At 41.2% G+C, this 17,567-nt stretch overlaps 1 protein-coding gene across 3 annotated transcripts; it reads left to right on the top strand.

Annotated features, from left to right (window-relative positions):
* The first annotated feature begins 917 nt into the window (after positions 1-917).
* On the top strand, positions 918-16,095 carry BCL2L15 (BCL2 like 15). 3 transcript variants are annotated; one of them, XR_015255004.1, is made up of 5 exons: positions 918-5,305; positions 5,627-5,748; positions 8,577-8,801; positions 9,406-9,479; positions 15,975-16,095. XR_015255004.1 is itself a non-coding variant. In XM_025931435.2 (4 exons), the coding sequence occupies exons 1-4, from the start codon at positions 5,179-5,181 to the stop codon at positions 9,421-9,423; spliced, it is 492 nt and encodes a 163-aa protein (XP_025787220.1). In that variant the 5' UTR covers positions 918-5,178; the 3' UTR covers positions 9,424-11,320. The 3 variants fall into 3 exon arrangements, 1 of the variants encoding a protein (XP_025787220.1); XR_015255003.1 differs by lacking the exon at positions 15,975-16,095 and adding an exon at positions 9,934-11,320; XM_025931435.2 differs by lacking the exon at positions 15,975-16,095 and having other exon boundaries at positions 9,406-11,320.
* The last annotated feature ends 1,472 nt before the right edge of the window (positions 16,096-17,567 follow it).

Here is a 17,567-nt window from a genome sequence, read left to right as displayed (position 1 = left end):
TCTGTCACTCTTCCTTGCTTTTAATTTTATTCATACCTACCCACATTTTATACATTAATCGAGGCAACTTATGGCAAGAGCAGATGTAATAAAATGATTTAAAGTACAAATAACCAGTAAATTATAGACAACCAGAGGATCCACAACAGGGAAAGTAGAAATACCTCTTAAGCCCGGCTTGGTTAGAGATGGGGAGTTACACAAATGTTCAGGCTTAAGGGCCTACATACTTGGTAGAGAGGAGTCTCCAATGTAGCTCTGTAAGTGATTTAGCAGTCAGGCTGAAGAGAAGTAGTTATATAGTTGTCATCAGAGAAGAAACCCTCCAATATTAATTTCTAAAAGAAATTTACACATAGTTTCACATGGGTAGCACTGAGTGGTAGGTACAAAATTGTTATGGAAAGTTAGCAATAGGTTTGTCATGACTTAACGGTGTTCTTCAGTGAAAGAGAATGTAACTTTAACATGGAACTTAGGGCATTTCTTCAAGGACGTAAGATAACATGATCCAAATATCATCTAGCTTAATTCAATGACTTCTTCAACTTAGATACATAAATGGACTGCATACCTTAAAAAATTTTTTTTCACCCCTCACTTCTCTCAACTAGGCTCTTAATAAGAAGAGTTTATAACAGACAGTGTTGAATTTTCTGGCAAGGGCCTGGGGTTTGTGCATTGTTCCCCCCTGGAAAATTTCCCAGGACAGTGATTTTCTTTCCTTCTATCTCCATAGTTGGCCACATGGTGATTACTCAATAAATGTTTATTGAATGAGTGGCTGTAAGTAATTAGATTCTGATGATATCTTGGGATTGGTGTTTGAAGTGTGTTTTGTTACATTGTATCAATCAAACACAATCATAATGGAAGTCTATCTAGACTGGGATTTCTCAAAATTGACATTTGGGGCCAGATAATTCTTTATTGTGGAGGGTTTTCCCGTGTCCTGTAGGATGATTGTTAGCAGCATCTTTGGTCTATACCCACTAGATGCCAATAGAACCCCCAGTTGTAACAAAAATATCTGCAGACATTGCCAAAGATGCCTTGAGGGGACAAAATCACCCCCCATTGAGAATGACTGATCTAGATCATGGGTCCCCAGGGATTAGATGTAGAGTGATCAGAACAGCTTCAGAATTGCATTTTCCATAGTTTGACTTGTTTGGTTCAAACATGAATGTTTGGGGCGCCTGGGTGGCTCAGTGAGTTAAGCGTCAGACTCTTGACTTTGGCTCAGGTCGTGATCTCACGGTTTATGGGCTCGAGCCCTGTGTCAGGCTCTGCCATGCTGACAGTGCAGAGCCTGCTTGGGATTCTCTCCTCTTCTCTCACTCTGCCCCTCCCCAGCTCACGTGCACTCTCTCTCAAAATAAATAAACTTTAAAATAAATAAATAAACAGGGGCCCCTGGGTGGCTCAGTCAGTTAGGTGTCTGACTTCAGCTCAGGTCATGATCTCACAGTTTGTGAGTTTGAGCCCTGCGCTGGGCTCTGTGCTGACAGCTCAGAGTCTGGAGACTGCTTTGGATTCTGTTTCTCCCTCTCTCTCTCTCTGCCCCTCCCCCACTCGTACTCTGTCTCCCTCTGTCTCAAAAATACACATTAAAAAAATTTTTTTTAATCAATAAAACACTAAAATTTAAAAAAATACATAAAATGTGAATGTTCTTTGGGTACTGAAAGAAATCGAATCAAAGTGTAAAGTGTTGCCCATTTAAAGTGCAAGGGAACAGGATGTAGAGATTGGATAAATCGACTTTTTAAAAAATTACAGACTATAATTGAAATACTGATCTAAAGAAAAGTAGGTATGGCTCAGCAATTGAGTAAATGTTAACTAAAACGATCCCAGATATTGGAGCTTTTAAAAAATTAAGTCCTGGGGTGCCTGGGTGGCTCAGTTGGTTAAGTGTCTGACTTGGACTCAGGTCATGATCTCATGGGATCGTGAGTTTGAGCCCTGCATTGAGCTCTGTGCTTTCAGTGCAGAGCCTGCTTGGAATTCTCTCTCTCCCTCTCTCTGCCCCTCCGCTGTGCACACATGCATTCTCTCTCTCTCTCTCTCCCCCCCCCCCAAATAAATAAATATTTAATTTAGAAAATAAAAGGTTAAGTCCTACTTGGTTGCTTCTCTGTAATGTGTGGGGCAGAACAGAAGATGAAACTTGTTTTTGAGAAAGTGTAATTTTAAAATCTCAGTGAAAAAACGATGTCTAACTGTAGCCTAGGTTTGCTAATTTACAAGCAAAATGACTAAAGCTTAAATATACCATGGAGTTAATTATATTTCTTCTCCCTAGGAGCTCTCTCTAGCCTTGGCAGACATATGTGACACATGTGATGATGTGATACATAAGTAGATGCATATTTTTTAAATCCTTGAGGGTAGTTGATATTGTGCTTTTAGAAAAATGGCCGTCTGATGTCTGCCTTGGTTGGGAAGTAGTATGTAACGCATGGAATGGGTGCCCTCTGGTGCTTTAGAACATTGCAGAGGCAATCATTTGTGTAGTTCCTGACCATAATTTTATTGCCATGGATTAGTGGCTCTTAAATGCCCCCATTTCCCCCAACCCCCTTTTCGAATGGGAGTTCTGGTACAATAATTCTATCCCTTTCTCATATATTGGGTGTTTGGGGGAGGGGAGGCAAATAACGGATTTTCTTAGTTAATAGATTTACACGTTGAGAGGAGCTGCACTTAAGGATCCTCATTCACACGCAGACCTGGTACAGATGACAAGATCCTGGACTTGAGCCCATGATAAAAGGTGATGAGGCTTTTGAGAGAGGGATGTAAAATGTTGTGGCCAGAGCACAAAAGAAGCAAGTGATGTGAAAAATTTCTGGCCTCATTTTTCAGTACTAACTGGGAGTACAGTATTTGAAGTGCAACAGTCAAGGGTAGATGGGCAGTGGGAGAAGGGATGGGATGATTCTTTGGTAAGGTGCTACAATAAAGGCTCAAGGAGAAATGCACAAAGCAGGAAACTTCACCACACCCTTGTCCAGGAGAGGATATTCTCTATTTCTGTAGCCTTATGACATTGATTATGCAAGATAATGCAAAGGATAGATAAGATCATGCAAAGATTAGATTCCAAAGATGGTATTTGCCCATAAGCATATCAGTTGTGAAATGAATTACTGTGGGAAAGGTTTATTATTTGAGGTAAGACAGGACTTGGTTTTAAATTTCTATTCTGCCACCTACTGATGCCACTTACCTTGGGTAAGCTATTTAACACCAGCTGGATGGTATCTTATAAACCCTTTTTTTGTTTTCTTTATGTTACTTTGGAAGTATGCCAAATTAATTTGTTGGAATCCTTAAATTTTCAGTGGCTGGCTCTAGTGTGAAAGGAGGTTGGCTCAGGATTCTCTCAGAAGGACTTTCTTAGAAGTCTCAATCTTACTTAGTAGAAACCGAAGTTTCAGCCCTAGCGATAGAGGACAAAAACATAATTTGTGTTTCTAGTCCAGGGCCTCCTGGGTGACTCTGTCGGCTGAGTGTCCAGTTCTTGATTTCAACTCAGGTCATGATCTCGTGGTCTCATGGGTTTGAGCCCCAAGTAGGGCTCAGTGCTGACAGCTGAGAGCCTGCTTGGGATTCTCTCTCTCTCCTCCCTCTCTGCTCCACCCCCTCTCAAAATAAATAAATAAACATTAAAAAAAAAGAAAAGAAAACAGATGACTGGCTCTTAGTATTTTGCAAGGAGAACTTTCATTCTGAACAACTGACTCACTGTTTATGCTTGAATCTCCTATCAGTCTACCAATCAGAATACCCTTGAAGGGCTGATAGGTTTGAGTGCTGACACCCACAGCCCAAAACTAAGTGTGGCTACATTAAGAAGGCAGGTCACTGTGGGTAAGTGTCTAATCATGAGATCTCCTAAAACAGTGATGGAATCTAACCCTGTTAGGAAAATCCTACTTAATTCTGTTAGTGAATCTCAGATCCCTTTTACCCTAGTCCTTAGGCCTTGGGCTAACAGGAAGACCTTTAACATTTACTACATTTCAGAAATTGCTGGTTCATCCTATGTAACATTATCTTATTTAATCCTCATAGTTTCTCTGTGAAATACTTTGTATTGTCTCCATTCATAATTTCTCAAATGCCCAAGTTTTTTTTCCACCTTCTCAGTTTTTATGTATCCTATTTCCTCCTGGAATGGTCTTATTTTTCTTCTTTGCCTCATAATCCCTACTTGTCCCTCAGAGCTCATCTCAGATGTTACTACTTCAAGGAAGCCTTTCTAACCCCCTAGGTTTGATTCCCTATTGCACATTGTAATCACACACCGTATCTCAATAAGCACAAGAAATTATGTGATCAGTCACGTAATATCTGTCATACATGCTAAAGTGTAAGCTCCTTGAGGACAGGAACTGTGTCATTTTTCTGTTATTTCTAGTGCTAGGTATGGTTCCCTACCCTTAGATACTCAGCAATTTGGGGTGCCTGGGTGGCTCAGTTGTTTAAGCGACTGACTTTGGCTCAGGCTGTGCTCTCACGGTTTGTGAGTTCGAGACCCTCACTGGGCTCTTTGCTGTCAGTGCAGAGCCCTTTCTGAGCCTGCTTCAGATCCTCTGTCTCCCTCTCTCTCTGCCCCACCCCTGATCGTGTGCGTGTGAGAGTGTGCTCTCTCTCTCTCTTAAAATAAATAAACATGTAAAAAAAGATACTCAGTAAGTTAAATGTATGATTATGGCAAACAAATGCCATATGTCAGGCGTTGAATGCTTATCTATTATAACTTCAGAACCTTCTTTCTTTAACTTCTGCCATACACAGAACCTAACAGGAAGTATTTCTAAATGAAATTGCCCAAGAAAGCTCTTCCTCAACTCTATTTCAGTCCTAAATTGGGTAACAATACAAGTTATTAATTAATCTTAGATACTGGCTAGGGTGTGGCTCTGAGAAAAGGAACTGAAAGCCTTCGAAAAGTCTCCTGAGTTCGTATGAGCCATCCGGAAGAGTCCCACATTTCTGAGCAGCGAGTTTTGAAGGAAATTGGTAGGGCAGGCTCTTGGATTACATGTCCCCTTAGGAAACTTTACAAGAGGTGGATACACCTGGCTTACCAGTATTTCTGACTTACTGCTGAGCTGAAAACTGCTTGTTTTGTGGAGAAGCAAAACTCTGCAGCAACCATCTAAAATGAAGAGCCCCCGAACTTTTGAGGAGCAAACGCAATGCATTGTGGACTCTTTACTCACAGACTTCTTGAGCCCCACAGTGCAGGTTGCTAACCGGGACCTACGTTGTGCAGATGAAACAGATTCAGGTAAGGCTCCTGGCCTGAGGTGGTGATGGTAGGTCAATGAGAGAATCTGGGTAGACTTCCTTATTTCCTCTGAAGTTTCAAAAGGCAAACTAAGCTTTCAGCAATACCTGAAAATCAGTAGTCTCCATGGAAGAGAAAGATATTCTCAGTGAAGGGAGATTTTCTGATTCTCGGTGTTGACAGAATATTGAAGGTGCTCTTGGGAGAGAACAGTGCCCAATGTTGTTTAAAAGTCAAGAACTTTCTCCACTGCCCAGATTCCTGGGAGTTGCCATTCCTTCAAGCTCTGTAACAAATGTGAATGTGTTCCCTCTGTCTTAGGAGAGTCGAGCTCTTTTGACGTGGCCATCATTGCTGGTCGCCTTCGGATGTTGGGTGATCAGTTCAATGGAGAAATGGAAGATTCTGTCAAAAACATCATTTCAGAAACCATTCAGGGACAGGTGAAGTTGCTGCTTTTTTCTATCTTAGATGCTCTTTTCTTACTTCTCTTACATGACTGTGACTAGAAATATCCTAGTGAAAGATTTGGGGGCTTATCTTCATCCAAAGAGATACAGCAGGAATTCTCCAGCTGCTAGTTCTTCAGGAGTTCATCAGAGCCCAAGTGGTAGTGACATTGTTTCCATTTGTTTTCATCAGAGCTGTGCTTAAGTAGCATAGAGCACATCTGTAGCATTTTGTCCCTGGTAAAGCACTTTAGTCTCTAATATACTTGTTTTAATATTTATTTTGCTGAGAGTGGGTGTCTTCCCCTCCCCCATCCCCAGAAGGCCCAGCAACGAAACTATGTACAGGAATGATAGTCGACAAGTATGCTGCACTGAGGGGTAAGTACTTACAGCAACCCACTAGGGCATATCTGGCTTTTTATCAGAATGATGATTATTGGCAATAGCACTTGGATTCTGTATCAGATGTAAAGACCATCGGCAATGTTCTGGAAGATGTTGCTGATTAATATCAATAATGGCAGGTAATATTAACTCATCACTTAACACGTGCCAGACAGTATTCTAAATGCTTTGCACTTATCTCATTTAAGCCTGATACCACTCTATGAGGTCGTGTAGAAACTATTATCCATAAGTGCAACCTCTCCTCATGTGCATGTAATGCTGTGAGAGCAAACATCTCACCTCTTTGTTCACTGCAGTATTCACACAACCTAGAATAGCACCTTGTATGCGGGAGATCCCCGATAAGTATTTTCTGACTTGATATCCATTTAAGCAGATACGGGAACTGAGAGATAGGGAAACAAGAAATTAGGTTACTCCATGAGTGTTGAAGTTAGGATTTGAACCACACTCTTCACCATTATGCTTTATTCTTCTTACTGAATATAGCTTGGATGGTACACCTATTCAGGCAGAACCAGACTTGTTACTCCTAATTGTTTGCACTAAAGCTTTCCTAAGGTAGCTAAGAGATGAACTTACTTTTTTTTTTTAATTAAAAAAAAGTTTTTTGTAATAGTCTCCCAAACTCATAGGAAAGTTGTGCATATCGTACAAAGAATTTCCCTCTTGAATCATTTGCGAGTAGGTGGCTGATAGGATGTTCCATCATCCGCTAATACTTCTATGTTTCCTTCAAACAAGGCTGTGCTTTTATATATAACCATGATCTAAACCATCAAAACCAGGAAACTAGTACTGACACATTTTCATCTTATCCTCAGATTCCATTCAAATTGTTCCAGTTGTCCCAATGATGTCACTTACAACAAAAAGATCTAGGCCAGAATCAGATATTGCATTTAGTTGTGATGTCTCTTTAGTGTCCTTTAATCTGAAATAGTTCCTCAATCTTTCTGTGATTTTTCATGACCATGACACTTGAAGATTATGAGTCAGTAATTTTGTAGAAGGTCCCTAAATTTGGGGTTTTTCAATGTTTCCTCTTGCGTAGATTCAGGATATGTACCTTTGCAGTAAGATCACAAAAGTGTTGCAGTATTCTTCTCTTCGTACCTATTAAGTGGCACAAATTTCACTTTGTCCCATTACTGATGTTAACTTAATCACTTAAGATGGTGTCTGCAAGGCTTCTCTACAGCAGTTATATCTACTGCAGTTAATATGGTTAAATTTGCATAGGGAGGTATTTTGAAACCATGTAAATATCTAGTATCTCATCAACATTTCAATCTATTCATGTATTTTTTTTCTTTTTTTTTTTACTCTTTCATGTATTTATTTTTTATATCAACATGGACTCATGAATTCCTATCTGTTACTAGTAATCTGTTACCACCATTATTTATTTGGATGTTCAAATTGTCCTAGTTTTGGCCAGTGGGAGTCCTTTCAATCTGGACTGTGTCTTTTTGGCATGTCCTGTCGCTCTGCGAGTACTTCCTTAATTTCTGACATATCTCTTGTATTTCCAGGCCCCAGCCTGAAATCAGCCATTGTCCAGGGAGCTCTGGTTGGTTTTAATGGAGAATGGTATTTGGAAACCAAGATCTAGGTACTCATGTGGATGGCCCTCCCAACTTGTTTGGACTCTGACACCCTGCTCTGACTCCCATGGGCCCCCCTACACTACACCACAGTACATCTTGCTTGGCCCCATCTAATGACTTTTGTTTTTTTGTTTTTTAATTTTTTTGTAACATTTATTTATTTTTGAGAGAGCACGAGCTGGAGAGGGGCAGAGAGAGAGGGAGATACAGAATCCAAAGCAGGCCTCAGGCTCTGAGCTGTCAGCACAGAGCCGGACATGGGGCTCGAACTCACAAACTACAAGATCATGACCTGAGCTGAAGTCCGACGCTTAACCGACTAAGCCACCCACGTGCCCCATCCCATCTAATGACTTTTGGATCAATTTTGGGGGGGGGGGAAGGAAAGAGGGAGAGAAAAAACAAATCTTTTTTTTTTTTTTTACTTCAGAATTTTCCAGACTTCAGTCATTCAAGCAGTACCTTCACAATTTGACTATTAAGTACTATCACGTACTTAATATTGTCCTTTCAAATCATTTTGTTGTTCTTTCAGTCATTTTGCTCATCCTAAATAATGACACCTGAAATCATGGGTTTGATGGGCTACTTATGTTTTCTCTATACCCATTACAATAAATAACAAAATCATAAAATAGGAAAAGTTTGGCCTTCTACTCCTTAAATTATCTTAGATACAACCAGTGGTGCATTTGCTATTCTCTCCTATAGGAAACACTTGCTTTACTGGATTCCTACACCTACAGCTCCTTGTAGACTTTTTTTTTCGATACTTGGCTGATATCCCATGTCTCTCCCCAGGCAGGAACTATACTGCAGGACACAGTAAAATCTCTCAGCCAGGCCTGGTGTGCTCAGGATTCCAGCTTAGTTTATGAGAGAGCCTTTCTGGCAGTGTCCGTGAAGCTTCTTGAATGTGTGGCCCGCATGGCTCCTGGAATAGCAAGACAGGTGGCTATCCCCATAGTAAACCTGATCAACGGGAACAGTGCCGTCCGGGAGTTTGTCCAGGGCCAGGGAGGTTGGGTAAGTATGTTGGGGCCCTGGCTCTGATAGGCATTTGCATTGTTTTTGTACTCATACCTGGGACTCCCAATTCCTGATTCTTTGTAAGTTGGAAACCAGGTAGAAAAACAGATCTCCCTACTTTGCTGAAAAGAGCAGTAAAAAGGGGAACAGTCAGAAGCTCAGGACTATGGGTGTTGGACTTCAGAGACACTTTGCCTAAAATGTTGACTACTAACTCTGCAAAGCTAAATCTCACTTTCTATATATAACTGCCTAGCAAGTATACTGGTGATAGAATGCTAATCTCAGCCTGGCTTCACTCTGCTCCCTGGTGAATTTCTGGGTCTCCTCTCCCTAACATCTTTGGATGTATGTTGAAGAAATTCAGAACCATCCCCCTATTGTCTAACAAAAATGATGTCCAGAGGAGGCATTCTAAGGTCATGTCTTAGGAATCATTAGACCCTCTGCTCTCATAGAGCACTCCTCTTCATTTCCAGCATCAGCAGAAGCCTTAGTGAGAGCTGCATTTCTTGAAGGTATCTGCAGATTATTCGTGGTTTCTTTGGGAAGCTCCTGAAAACCATCCCTTTGACTGTAGGCTATCCATTGTTCTTCCTAGGAGAATCTGGAGAGCTGAAGAAGAGGTGGGAGCTGTTTGCCAGCCTGAACATCACTGCCCCTGTGACTGCTCAGGTGATTGATTTCTGGCAGTTAAAGCAGACAACCAAATCCAAAACTGCTTTCTTTTGAACAGAACCTAATTTAGCTGAATAATTTCTTTTCTACTGATTGCTACAGTTGGGAGAAGCCCTTGGAGGTCTACAGAGATTTTGTGCTTTGTGTTTTTATGTGAGTTTTAATGAGGTACCATTTAAGCAAAGACCTCTAGACACAAAGTAATGACTTGTTAGGAGCGGAATTGGAAGCATCAGAGCCGGGCTTGGCTGGAGATCTTTTGGGAAAGGGAGCACACAGTAAACTTCCTTCAGATTTCCTTTTGTCCTTTGGGAAGGATCTTGTCTGCTCATTTTGCAATCTAAAGGATTTCAGGGAGATTTCAATTCTTTAAATTGAGAATTTCTTTTGAATTCATAACCTGAGTCTTGTGTTAATTTCACCAAAGCAGAATTATTTTATGCATTTTTAGGTTGAAAGCAAAAAATAGCAGTTTCTGCATCTGCCCTCCTACCAGAAAGGCCGACAAAAGATAAAACAGTGAGTGCATTTTTACTGCCACAGGATGCAGGAAGTGCTGGCCCACATCTAGGACAGAGGGGCCATCCCAGCTTAGATGAAACTAGCTGCATACCACAGTGTTTTTCAAACCAAAAAGGGGCCTACATACCACTTGTGGACCTTATAAATTGCTGATTTCCAGGCCCCATCTCTAGAGATTCTGATTCTGTAGGGGTGGGCTGGGACCTAGGATGCTACCAGTTCCACAGGGGATTCTTATGTACATACAGAATTGAGACCCATCATTTTAGAGCAAGGATTGGCCATATCCTGCCTGCTCCTTTTTCTGTAAATTCTTTTATTGGATTGCAGCTACACTCACTTGTTTACATATTGTCTATGACTGTTTTAGTACCACAACGTCAGAGTTGAGAAGTTACAGCAGATACCATATGGCCTGTAAAATATATTTACTATCTGGCTCTTGACAGAAAAGTGTGTAGACCCTTGCTTTAAATGAACATCTCTCCTTGAATAATTTAAATTCTGTGGCAATACTGATAATTCCTGCCAAACACAATTGTACATAGGATTACTCTGTTTTTTAGATTTTCAAGTGTTCTGTTGGTTCTGGCATCGTCCACACTTTCTTGAGAACTTTAGCAAATCAGAAAGCTTTGTGACTTCTGAGTAGTCAGTCAGTAGAGGGTATATATTTTCCCTGGCCCTACCATAAGTGATTGGAAGTGATTGGAAATGAGGCATACAGTATCCATGTTATGAATATCTTGAAATAGTCCTTAATAATCTCATAGATTCATAGGCAAGCATCAAGACTCCTTAAGTCCCAAAACCAGACTACTTACCTGACTGTCAAGAAGAAAAGCATTGCGATATCTATTTTGTTTTTTGGGTTTTTTTTTTTGTTTTTTTTTTTTTTTTTTGCTATATCTATTTTGAAGAGAGGCATTAATGGTTTGGTTACAGTTTGGCTAAAGTGTAACCACATCCCCTCCTTTCAGCCAGCCAGCTATCTGTTTCCCCTCAATGCATAGAATTAAAGATGTAGCGCTGGGACTATATCTTGACTTTTTCAAGTTGTGTGATTTCCTCAATTCTTGGAGAAATCACAATAGGTTTGTAATCCCAAATGAGATTTCATGTTTCTTTTAAGTAGCAATTAGCTTTTTTTTGCTACCAATTGAAGACACTTGATGTACTTCTTTGTCCCTTACATTACTGTAAATTCAACAGGGTGGGTTTTGTGGTATTTTACTTCTTAGGTGAAATCACTATTTTCACATTGACCAATGCTGTTTTGTTCATGAAATAAAATTGTGTCTATGTATTTGAACTAATTCTCAGCAAATCCAATTCAATTGATTGATACAGAAACAGATTGGGGGTTGCCCTGGGCAGGGGGTGGGAGGTGGGGAGATGGGTCAAGGTGGTCAAAGGGTATAAATTTCCAGTTATAAGATGAGAAAGGTCTGGGAGAATAATGTACATCATGGTGACTATAGTTAACAATACCATATCCTGTATTTAGAAGTTGCTAAAGAGTAGATTTTTAAAGTTCTTACCACACCCATACACACAAAACACTTTATTTATTTATCTGTCCTATGTTTATGTATTTATTTAAAAAAAATTTTTTTTCTACACCCAGCATGGGGCTTGAACTCACAACCCTGAGACTGAGAGTTGTATGTTCCACTAACTGAGCCAGCCAGGTGCCCCAAAACACACATTGTTTAACTAGGTGAGATGACAGATGTGTTAACTAACCTTACTGTGGTAATCATTTTGAAATACATACATGTATCAAATCATTGCCCTGTACACCTTAAACGTATACAATGTTACAACGTCAATTCTCTCTCAGTAAAGCTGAAAAATACACGATAAAGGTCAGAGGCCAGCAGCCTCCTCTTTGTCTTTTCCGTCTTAGCTACGCTAGCTCCCCATTTTATCCTATACTGTCAGCAAGACATCCGAATAGGAATCTGTTGCCGAGTATACAGCAGTATCTGGAGACTGAGGACACAGTGCTCCTGGGGATTATACCAAGTAAATGGATGAAGCAGCTCTGGCTTAGGTGTTGTGTTCGTTCCTAGGCACCCTCTCCTGGGAGAGCTGAAGTGTTTGGGTGGCAGGAAGAAGGCACTGTAGCCCAGAGATGAAGAATACATTCAGGTTCTCTGATGTTCACAATGTAGTTTCACCAAGACTAATCATGTGACATTGGGCAAGTAATCCAAATTCCCCTGAGCCTTTGTTTCCACACTTTTTTTTTTAATATAAATTTTTTTAAAACATTTATTTATTTTGGAGAGAGAGACAGAGCATGAGCAGGGGAGGGGCAGAGAGAGGGAGACACAGAATGCAGAGCAGGCTGCGGGCTCCGAGCTGTCAGCACCAAGCCCGACGTGGGGCTCGAACTCATGGACTGTGCAATCATGACCTGAGCCAAAGTCGGACGCTTAACCGACTGAGCCACCCAGGCACCCCTGGACTATTTTAAACACTGCACCATGAGGAGCGCCTGGGTGGCGCAGTCGGTTAAGCATCCGACTTCAGCCAGGTCACGATCTCGCAGTCCGTGAGTTCGAGCCCCGCATCGGGCTCTGTGCTGACAGCTCAGAGCCTGGAGCCTGTTTCAGATTCTGTGTCTCCCTCTCTCTCTGCCCCTCCCCTGTTCATGCTCTGTCTCTCTGTGTCTCAAAAATAAATAAACGTTAAAAAAAAAAAAATTAAACACTGCACCATGAACAGTTTGGGGCTGCTGTCACAGTTCATAAAGTTTTGGCTTAAGCCAATCTTCTGGCTTTACCTCTCGCCTCAGTGTGATTCCTAAGATTCCTAAGTCTGACGGACTTATTTCCCTTCTTCCTAAATCCATATCCACGAGCTCCAATTCTTTGTATCTATATACCTTTTTTATCCCTATACTGCCTCAGATTGCTGTCCAGCTAGCTCAAAACCTCAGTCATGTTTCCCCTTTTCCCTGCCTCCAGCCCTACTCACCTAGTCTTTCTCACTTATTCCTTGCTTTTTGTCTGGATTCTTTCTATGAGAGTTTGTTACCCCATGCCTGGACTTTTGGTAAAGTCTCTTAGGCTATTAACTGATTGTCCTGTTCCAGGCTTGCCCATTCCCATCTGTCCTAATACGGCCACCAGATTGACCAAAGCTGTGGTTTCCTTGTCTAGTCTTGTGAGTCATTTTCAGATATAATCATTTTGAAATTTTACATACTACTGAAGTAGATTATGAGACTTTTAAAAAAATTTATCAGAGGGGCCATTTCTTCAAAAAAAAAAAAAAAGAAGAAGAAAGAAAGGAAAGAAACATTGCTTTGATTGCCATTTTCTTAAGATCTTCCAGCAGAACTTTTGAAGGTGATTGGATATGTTCATTGTTTTGATTGTACTGATGGCTTCTTGGGTGTATATACATTTCAAACTTCTCAAGCCACACACTCTGAAGTGTGTAGTTTGTTGTATGTCAGTACTACCTCAGTAAAGTCGTTATATTTTTAATTTTTTTTAATGTTTATTAATTATTTTTGAGAGAGAGGGAGACAGAGCGCAAGTGGAGGAGGGGCAGAGAGGGAGGGAGACACAGAATCCGAAGCAGGCTCCAGGCTCTGAGCTGTCAGCACAAAGCCCCACACAGGGCTCAAACCCACAGACCATGAGATCATGACCTGAGCCGAAGTCGGATGCTTAACCGACTGAGCCACTCTGGCGCCTCCTCAATAAAGTTGTTGTTAAAAAAAATATAAAACCTTCCCCAGTTTTCCATCGCCCATCAAATAAAGCCTGACTTTTTAACCTGGCATTCAAATTCCCTCAGGGTCTGTCTCCAACTGCCCTTTCTAGCCTTGTGGATCAAGACTCTTCTCTACATGACCAATCATCCAGTCGGACTGAGAGCCACTCACTAAGCTATCCTCCTCCTGCTGTTCTCTGTTTTATATTGCTTCTCCTCAGGCTCTTCGACATATTCAAGATCCAGCTCAAAGGTCACTTCCTCGATGAAGGCTACCCAGAAAACCCAAATACAAAGTGATCTTTGCCTTCTCAACATTCTGTTTGCATATTCCCACCAATGGCCTTAAGTTATAGTTATTTGTGTACTTCCCTCCTCTACTAGAAAAAGATCCTTGAATGAAGACAACTTGTTGTACACATCTGTAGCACCCCTCCTCCCCATTCTCTTGCGTACCTATGGATCTCATAAATATTCATTAAAAGAATAAATGAATAAAAAAAAGAATAAATGAATAGACTCAATACTGAGTCAACAAATGAAAGATAAGATTTCAAGTTTGATTACGTTTTGAACACAATGCCAGGTCTCACCAAGAGTCCCAACTCTGTTTTAATAGAAGGAAAATTGGGTCAATTGCAAATTATCAGTTGTCGTTAGCCTCCTGAGGGTTGTACTTCCGAAACCAAAGGCAGAGCGTGATTCCCTGTGGATGGCTGGAAGCTGACTATGAAGTTCACAGCGGGTGAACCGAAGAGACTGATGAGGTCTCAGAAAGCTGTAGCGATGAGAAGCCATCATGACCAGGAGATGCATGGGGGACTTTCCTGCTGTGGGTGATGTGTGCAACAAGCCTCGTCAGAGGCGTTTTATCAGCCTCTACTATGTCCATTTATAGAAGGGGAAATGGGTCTATTCTGGGAGATAAAGGGGTCGTTTTTTTCCTGGCCATTGTAGCAGCACAGAGCTGGGCTCTGTTGGTGGCAGCATCATTCCTTCCATAACAGTGGCCCGGCTGCTCGGGCAGCAGCTCTCAGGTACATGCTCTTTTCCAGGTTCTGGGACCCCTCCCTGTAGGGAAGGCCCATCTGCTCCTGGCACAGCGAAAAGTGCCTGGCCAGAGACAGGCATGGTCTATGCCAGGCAGGAGACCTGGAGTACTTGACGGAGAGAGTAACCAAGTCAGGGTGGACCCCTCACCAACACCTAACCACATTACGTAGTGTGCTTGATCACAACAGGTGTAATTTAGGTGTGCTTAAGAGCACGTTAAGCACTGTGGGTCCCGCAAACGTATGTGGAAGGCACTACCGTGGCCTTTGATACATTTAAAACTACAGGGGGTGGCTTATGTGTCTTCTTTCGAATAAACTCTTTTCAATAAACTTGTGGGAGGCAAGAAACCTGTGGAGAAACAAAGCAAACTTCCACAGCTGAAAATAAAGACTTCGACCGAAAGGAGGCAGACTAAGAAAGTCGTGCTGAGATGGAGTTAGGGGCGGGTGTTGTGAAGAAAAGAGTAACTAAGCTTTACAGCTTTATTTTCATCTTGGCGAACATTAGGGGAAAGGTGAGAAGTAGCAAAAGAGGTGGCAGTAAAATGAGTAAGGCCTGTGGTTGATGTGGCTAGATGGTTTGGGTGGGGGGGACCCACCCAAGCCCAGGAGGGGCTTGGTGACAAGCTGAGGAATCTGGACGTGCGTGCAGTAGACCATCGGTAACTACTTCGGTTCTTTAGCATTTAAGTGGAGTTTTAAGACCTTTCACCCACGCTTGGTTCCTAGGAGACGCGAGCATGGGGTACAACTAAGAGCCTGTTGCTGATGGAATTCACATGTGCAGAAGGGGGGGCGGGGGTCAGCATGGGAATGGAAGAGACTGGTTGAATCTACAAGACATTGAGGAGAAATGACAAGCAGGCCTTGGTGACCACCAGGATGCTCACAAAGAACTGCGTGTTTCACGGATACTACACGGAGCCCGTATCAAATCAATGACCCTAGTGAAACCGAAGCAAAGATTGTTAAGTGGCTTCCCCAGGGTAAAACAGGCCTCCCCATAGAGAGAGAAGGATGTTGTGAGAAACCTGAGTGTATTTCTTATTAACTGATAATACTTGTCCTAATGATCTCCCCTGATATTCTCTTTGGTTAAAGTTTCTTTCTTTTCTTTTTTTTTTTTTTTTTTTTTTGTCATGGAATTCCAACCTCCGTGACACTGATGTTGGACATTATACAGGCACGCTCCCCTCTTGCCAGTGCAGGTGACTACGAGGGTCACTCCTCTATGCTGTCATCCACCTTCTGAATAAACAGCAGAACCACAGGAGGCAGCAGTGAGGTGTTCCTTCCTGGCTCTTCTTCAGGTGCTCATTCACTTTTACTTTCCACTAGAACTCACCCTGGCGGGTCCTGACAAAGTGCTCATGGGTCTTTCACTTCATGGAATTGTTGTGTTCACTTAGGGCTTAGGCCGGACCGGTTTAAATGTTTCACCATAAATTCGTCAATTCTTTTACGTATTTGCCAGTCTTTGCTGTAGAACATGTTCCCCCTCCCCAGTTGTTGATCTTCCCACAAGATATAAATGAGTCATCAGAATCTATATCAAAAAGCATGATGCTCCTGTCGCCTTCCCGTATCGACAGAAGGAAGTGTGAAAAATTAAGTAGCAGCTTAGATTTGTTAAAATAAAACTGTTAATAAAAGTTTTTTTTGTTTTCTCCTTCGGTTGTGTTTGTCGTTTGCTTGAGTGGTCTACTCAGGAAATGGTCTTTCAGCGAAGTGGGTTTTTGAGGTTTGGTTATTTCACGATGTTTCTGTATCTTTTGGTTTTAGTGTGGAACAGACTCCCAAGAATTGCTGCTTGCTTTTGAAAAGAAATCTGCAGTTCGGCTCAGACGCTATTTTTAGATTTTTATATTTGGGGTAAAAGGAGGGGCAACTCAGCGAGTTTTTCTTTATCTCGTAGCCATTACTATGTTAGCTCTCCCTAAGAAGAGAATAAAGTTAGAGATCATTCTGAAATATGAGTTTGAGAAATATAGATTTAAAACTTATTTTATTAGGTATCTTTTTGTTTATTAATTAGTAAAGTTCTAGTTTTGTTGGAAGTAATTACATTCTAAGGGGACAGAGGGATTGTGAAACTATCTCTTTTACTTGTTAAAATACAGAAAATCATTTTTCTTTTAGGGTTATGCTTTGCTACTCTGCAAATTAACCGGTTAGTTTGGAACGTTTTTATTTTAATGAGTAATTACAGCCATGTCTTAGTCCTGAGATGCTTTATTAACCAGTTTGAGGGTGTTTTTTCACTCTATTCTGGCTTGTTTGCTCTCGTATATCCAGCCCTACCATAATACTTAGCATTTAGTGGGTACTCAATAAATTTGTTGAACAAATTAATGGATTTTTGCTTTTTTCTAATTTAAAAAATGGTATAATAATGTTTAAAGAATTTTACAAAGCATCCTTAGGGGCACCTGGGTGGCTCAGTCAGTTAAGTGTCTGACTCTTGATCTGAGCTCAGGTCTTGATCAGGGTTGTGAGTTCGAGCCCTGCATTGGACTCCGTTGGCCATGAAGCCTACTTAAAAAAAAAAAAAAAAAAAAATCCTTAATTCTAGCACTCACACAGTTCATTCTTTTCAGTGCCATTTAGTCTTCATTTAATCATGTACATACTTTCACATGGTTTTAGTTATTGTGAATTTTCGATTTTGTACTTTTAAAGTTTTTCCCCTGTAAGTCTTAAGATAGCCAAATAAAACATTGCATTATTTAGTACAACAAAAAAGTCTCCTTTAATGCTAGATGGGGACTGAGGAATA

The sequence above is a fragment of the Puma concolor genome, chromosome C1, assembly GCF_028749965.1.
Source record: "Puma concolor isolate L17-30 chromosome C1, mPumCon1.1.hap2, whole genome shotgun sequence".
NCBI lineage: Eukaryota > Metazoa > Chordata > Mammalia > Carnivora > Felidae > Puma > Puma concolor.
This window is presented reverse-complemented; position numbering and strand designations above follow the sequence as displayed.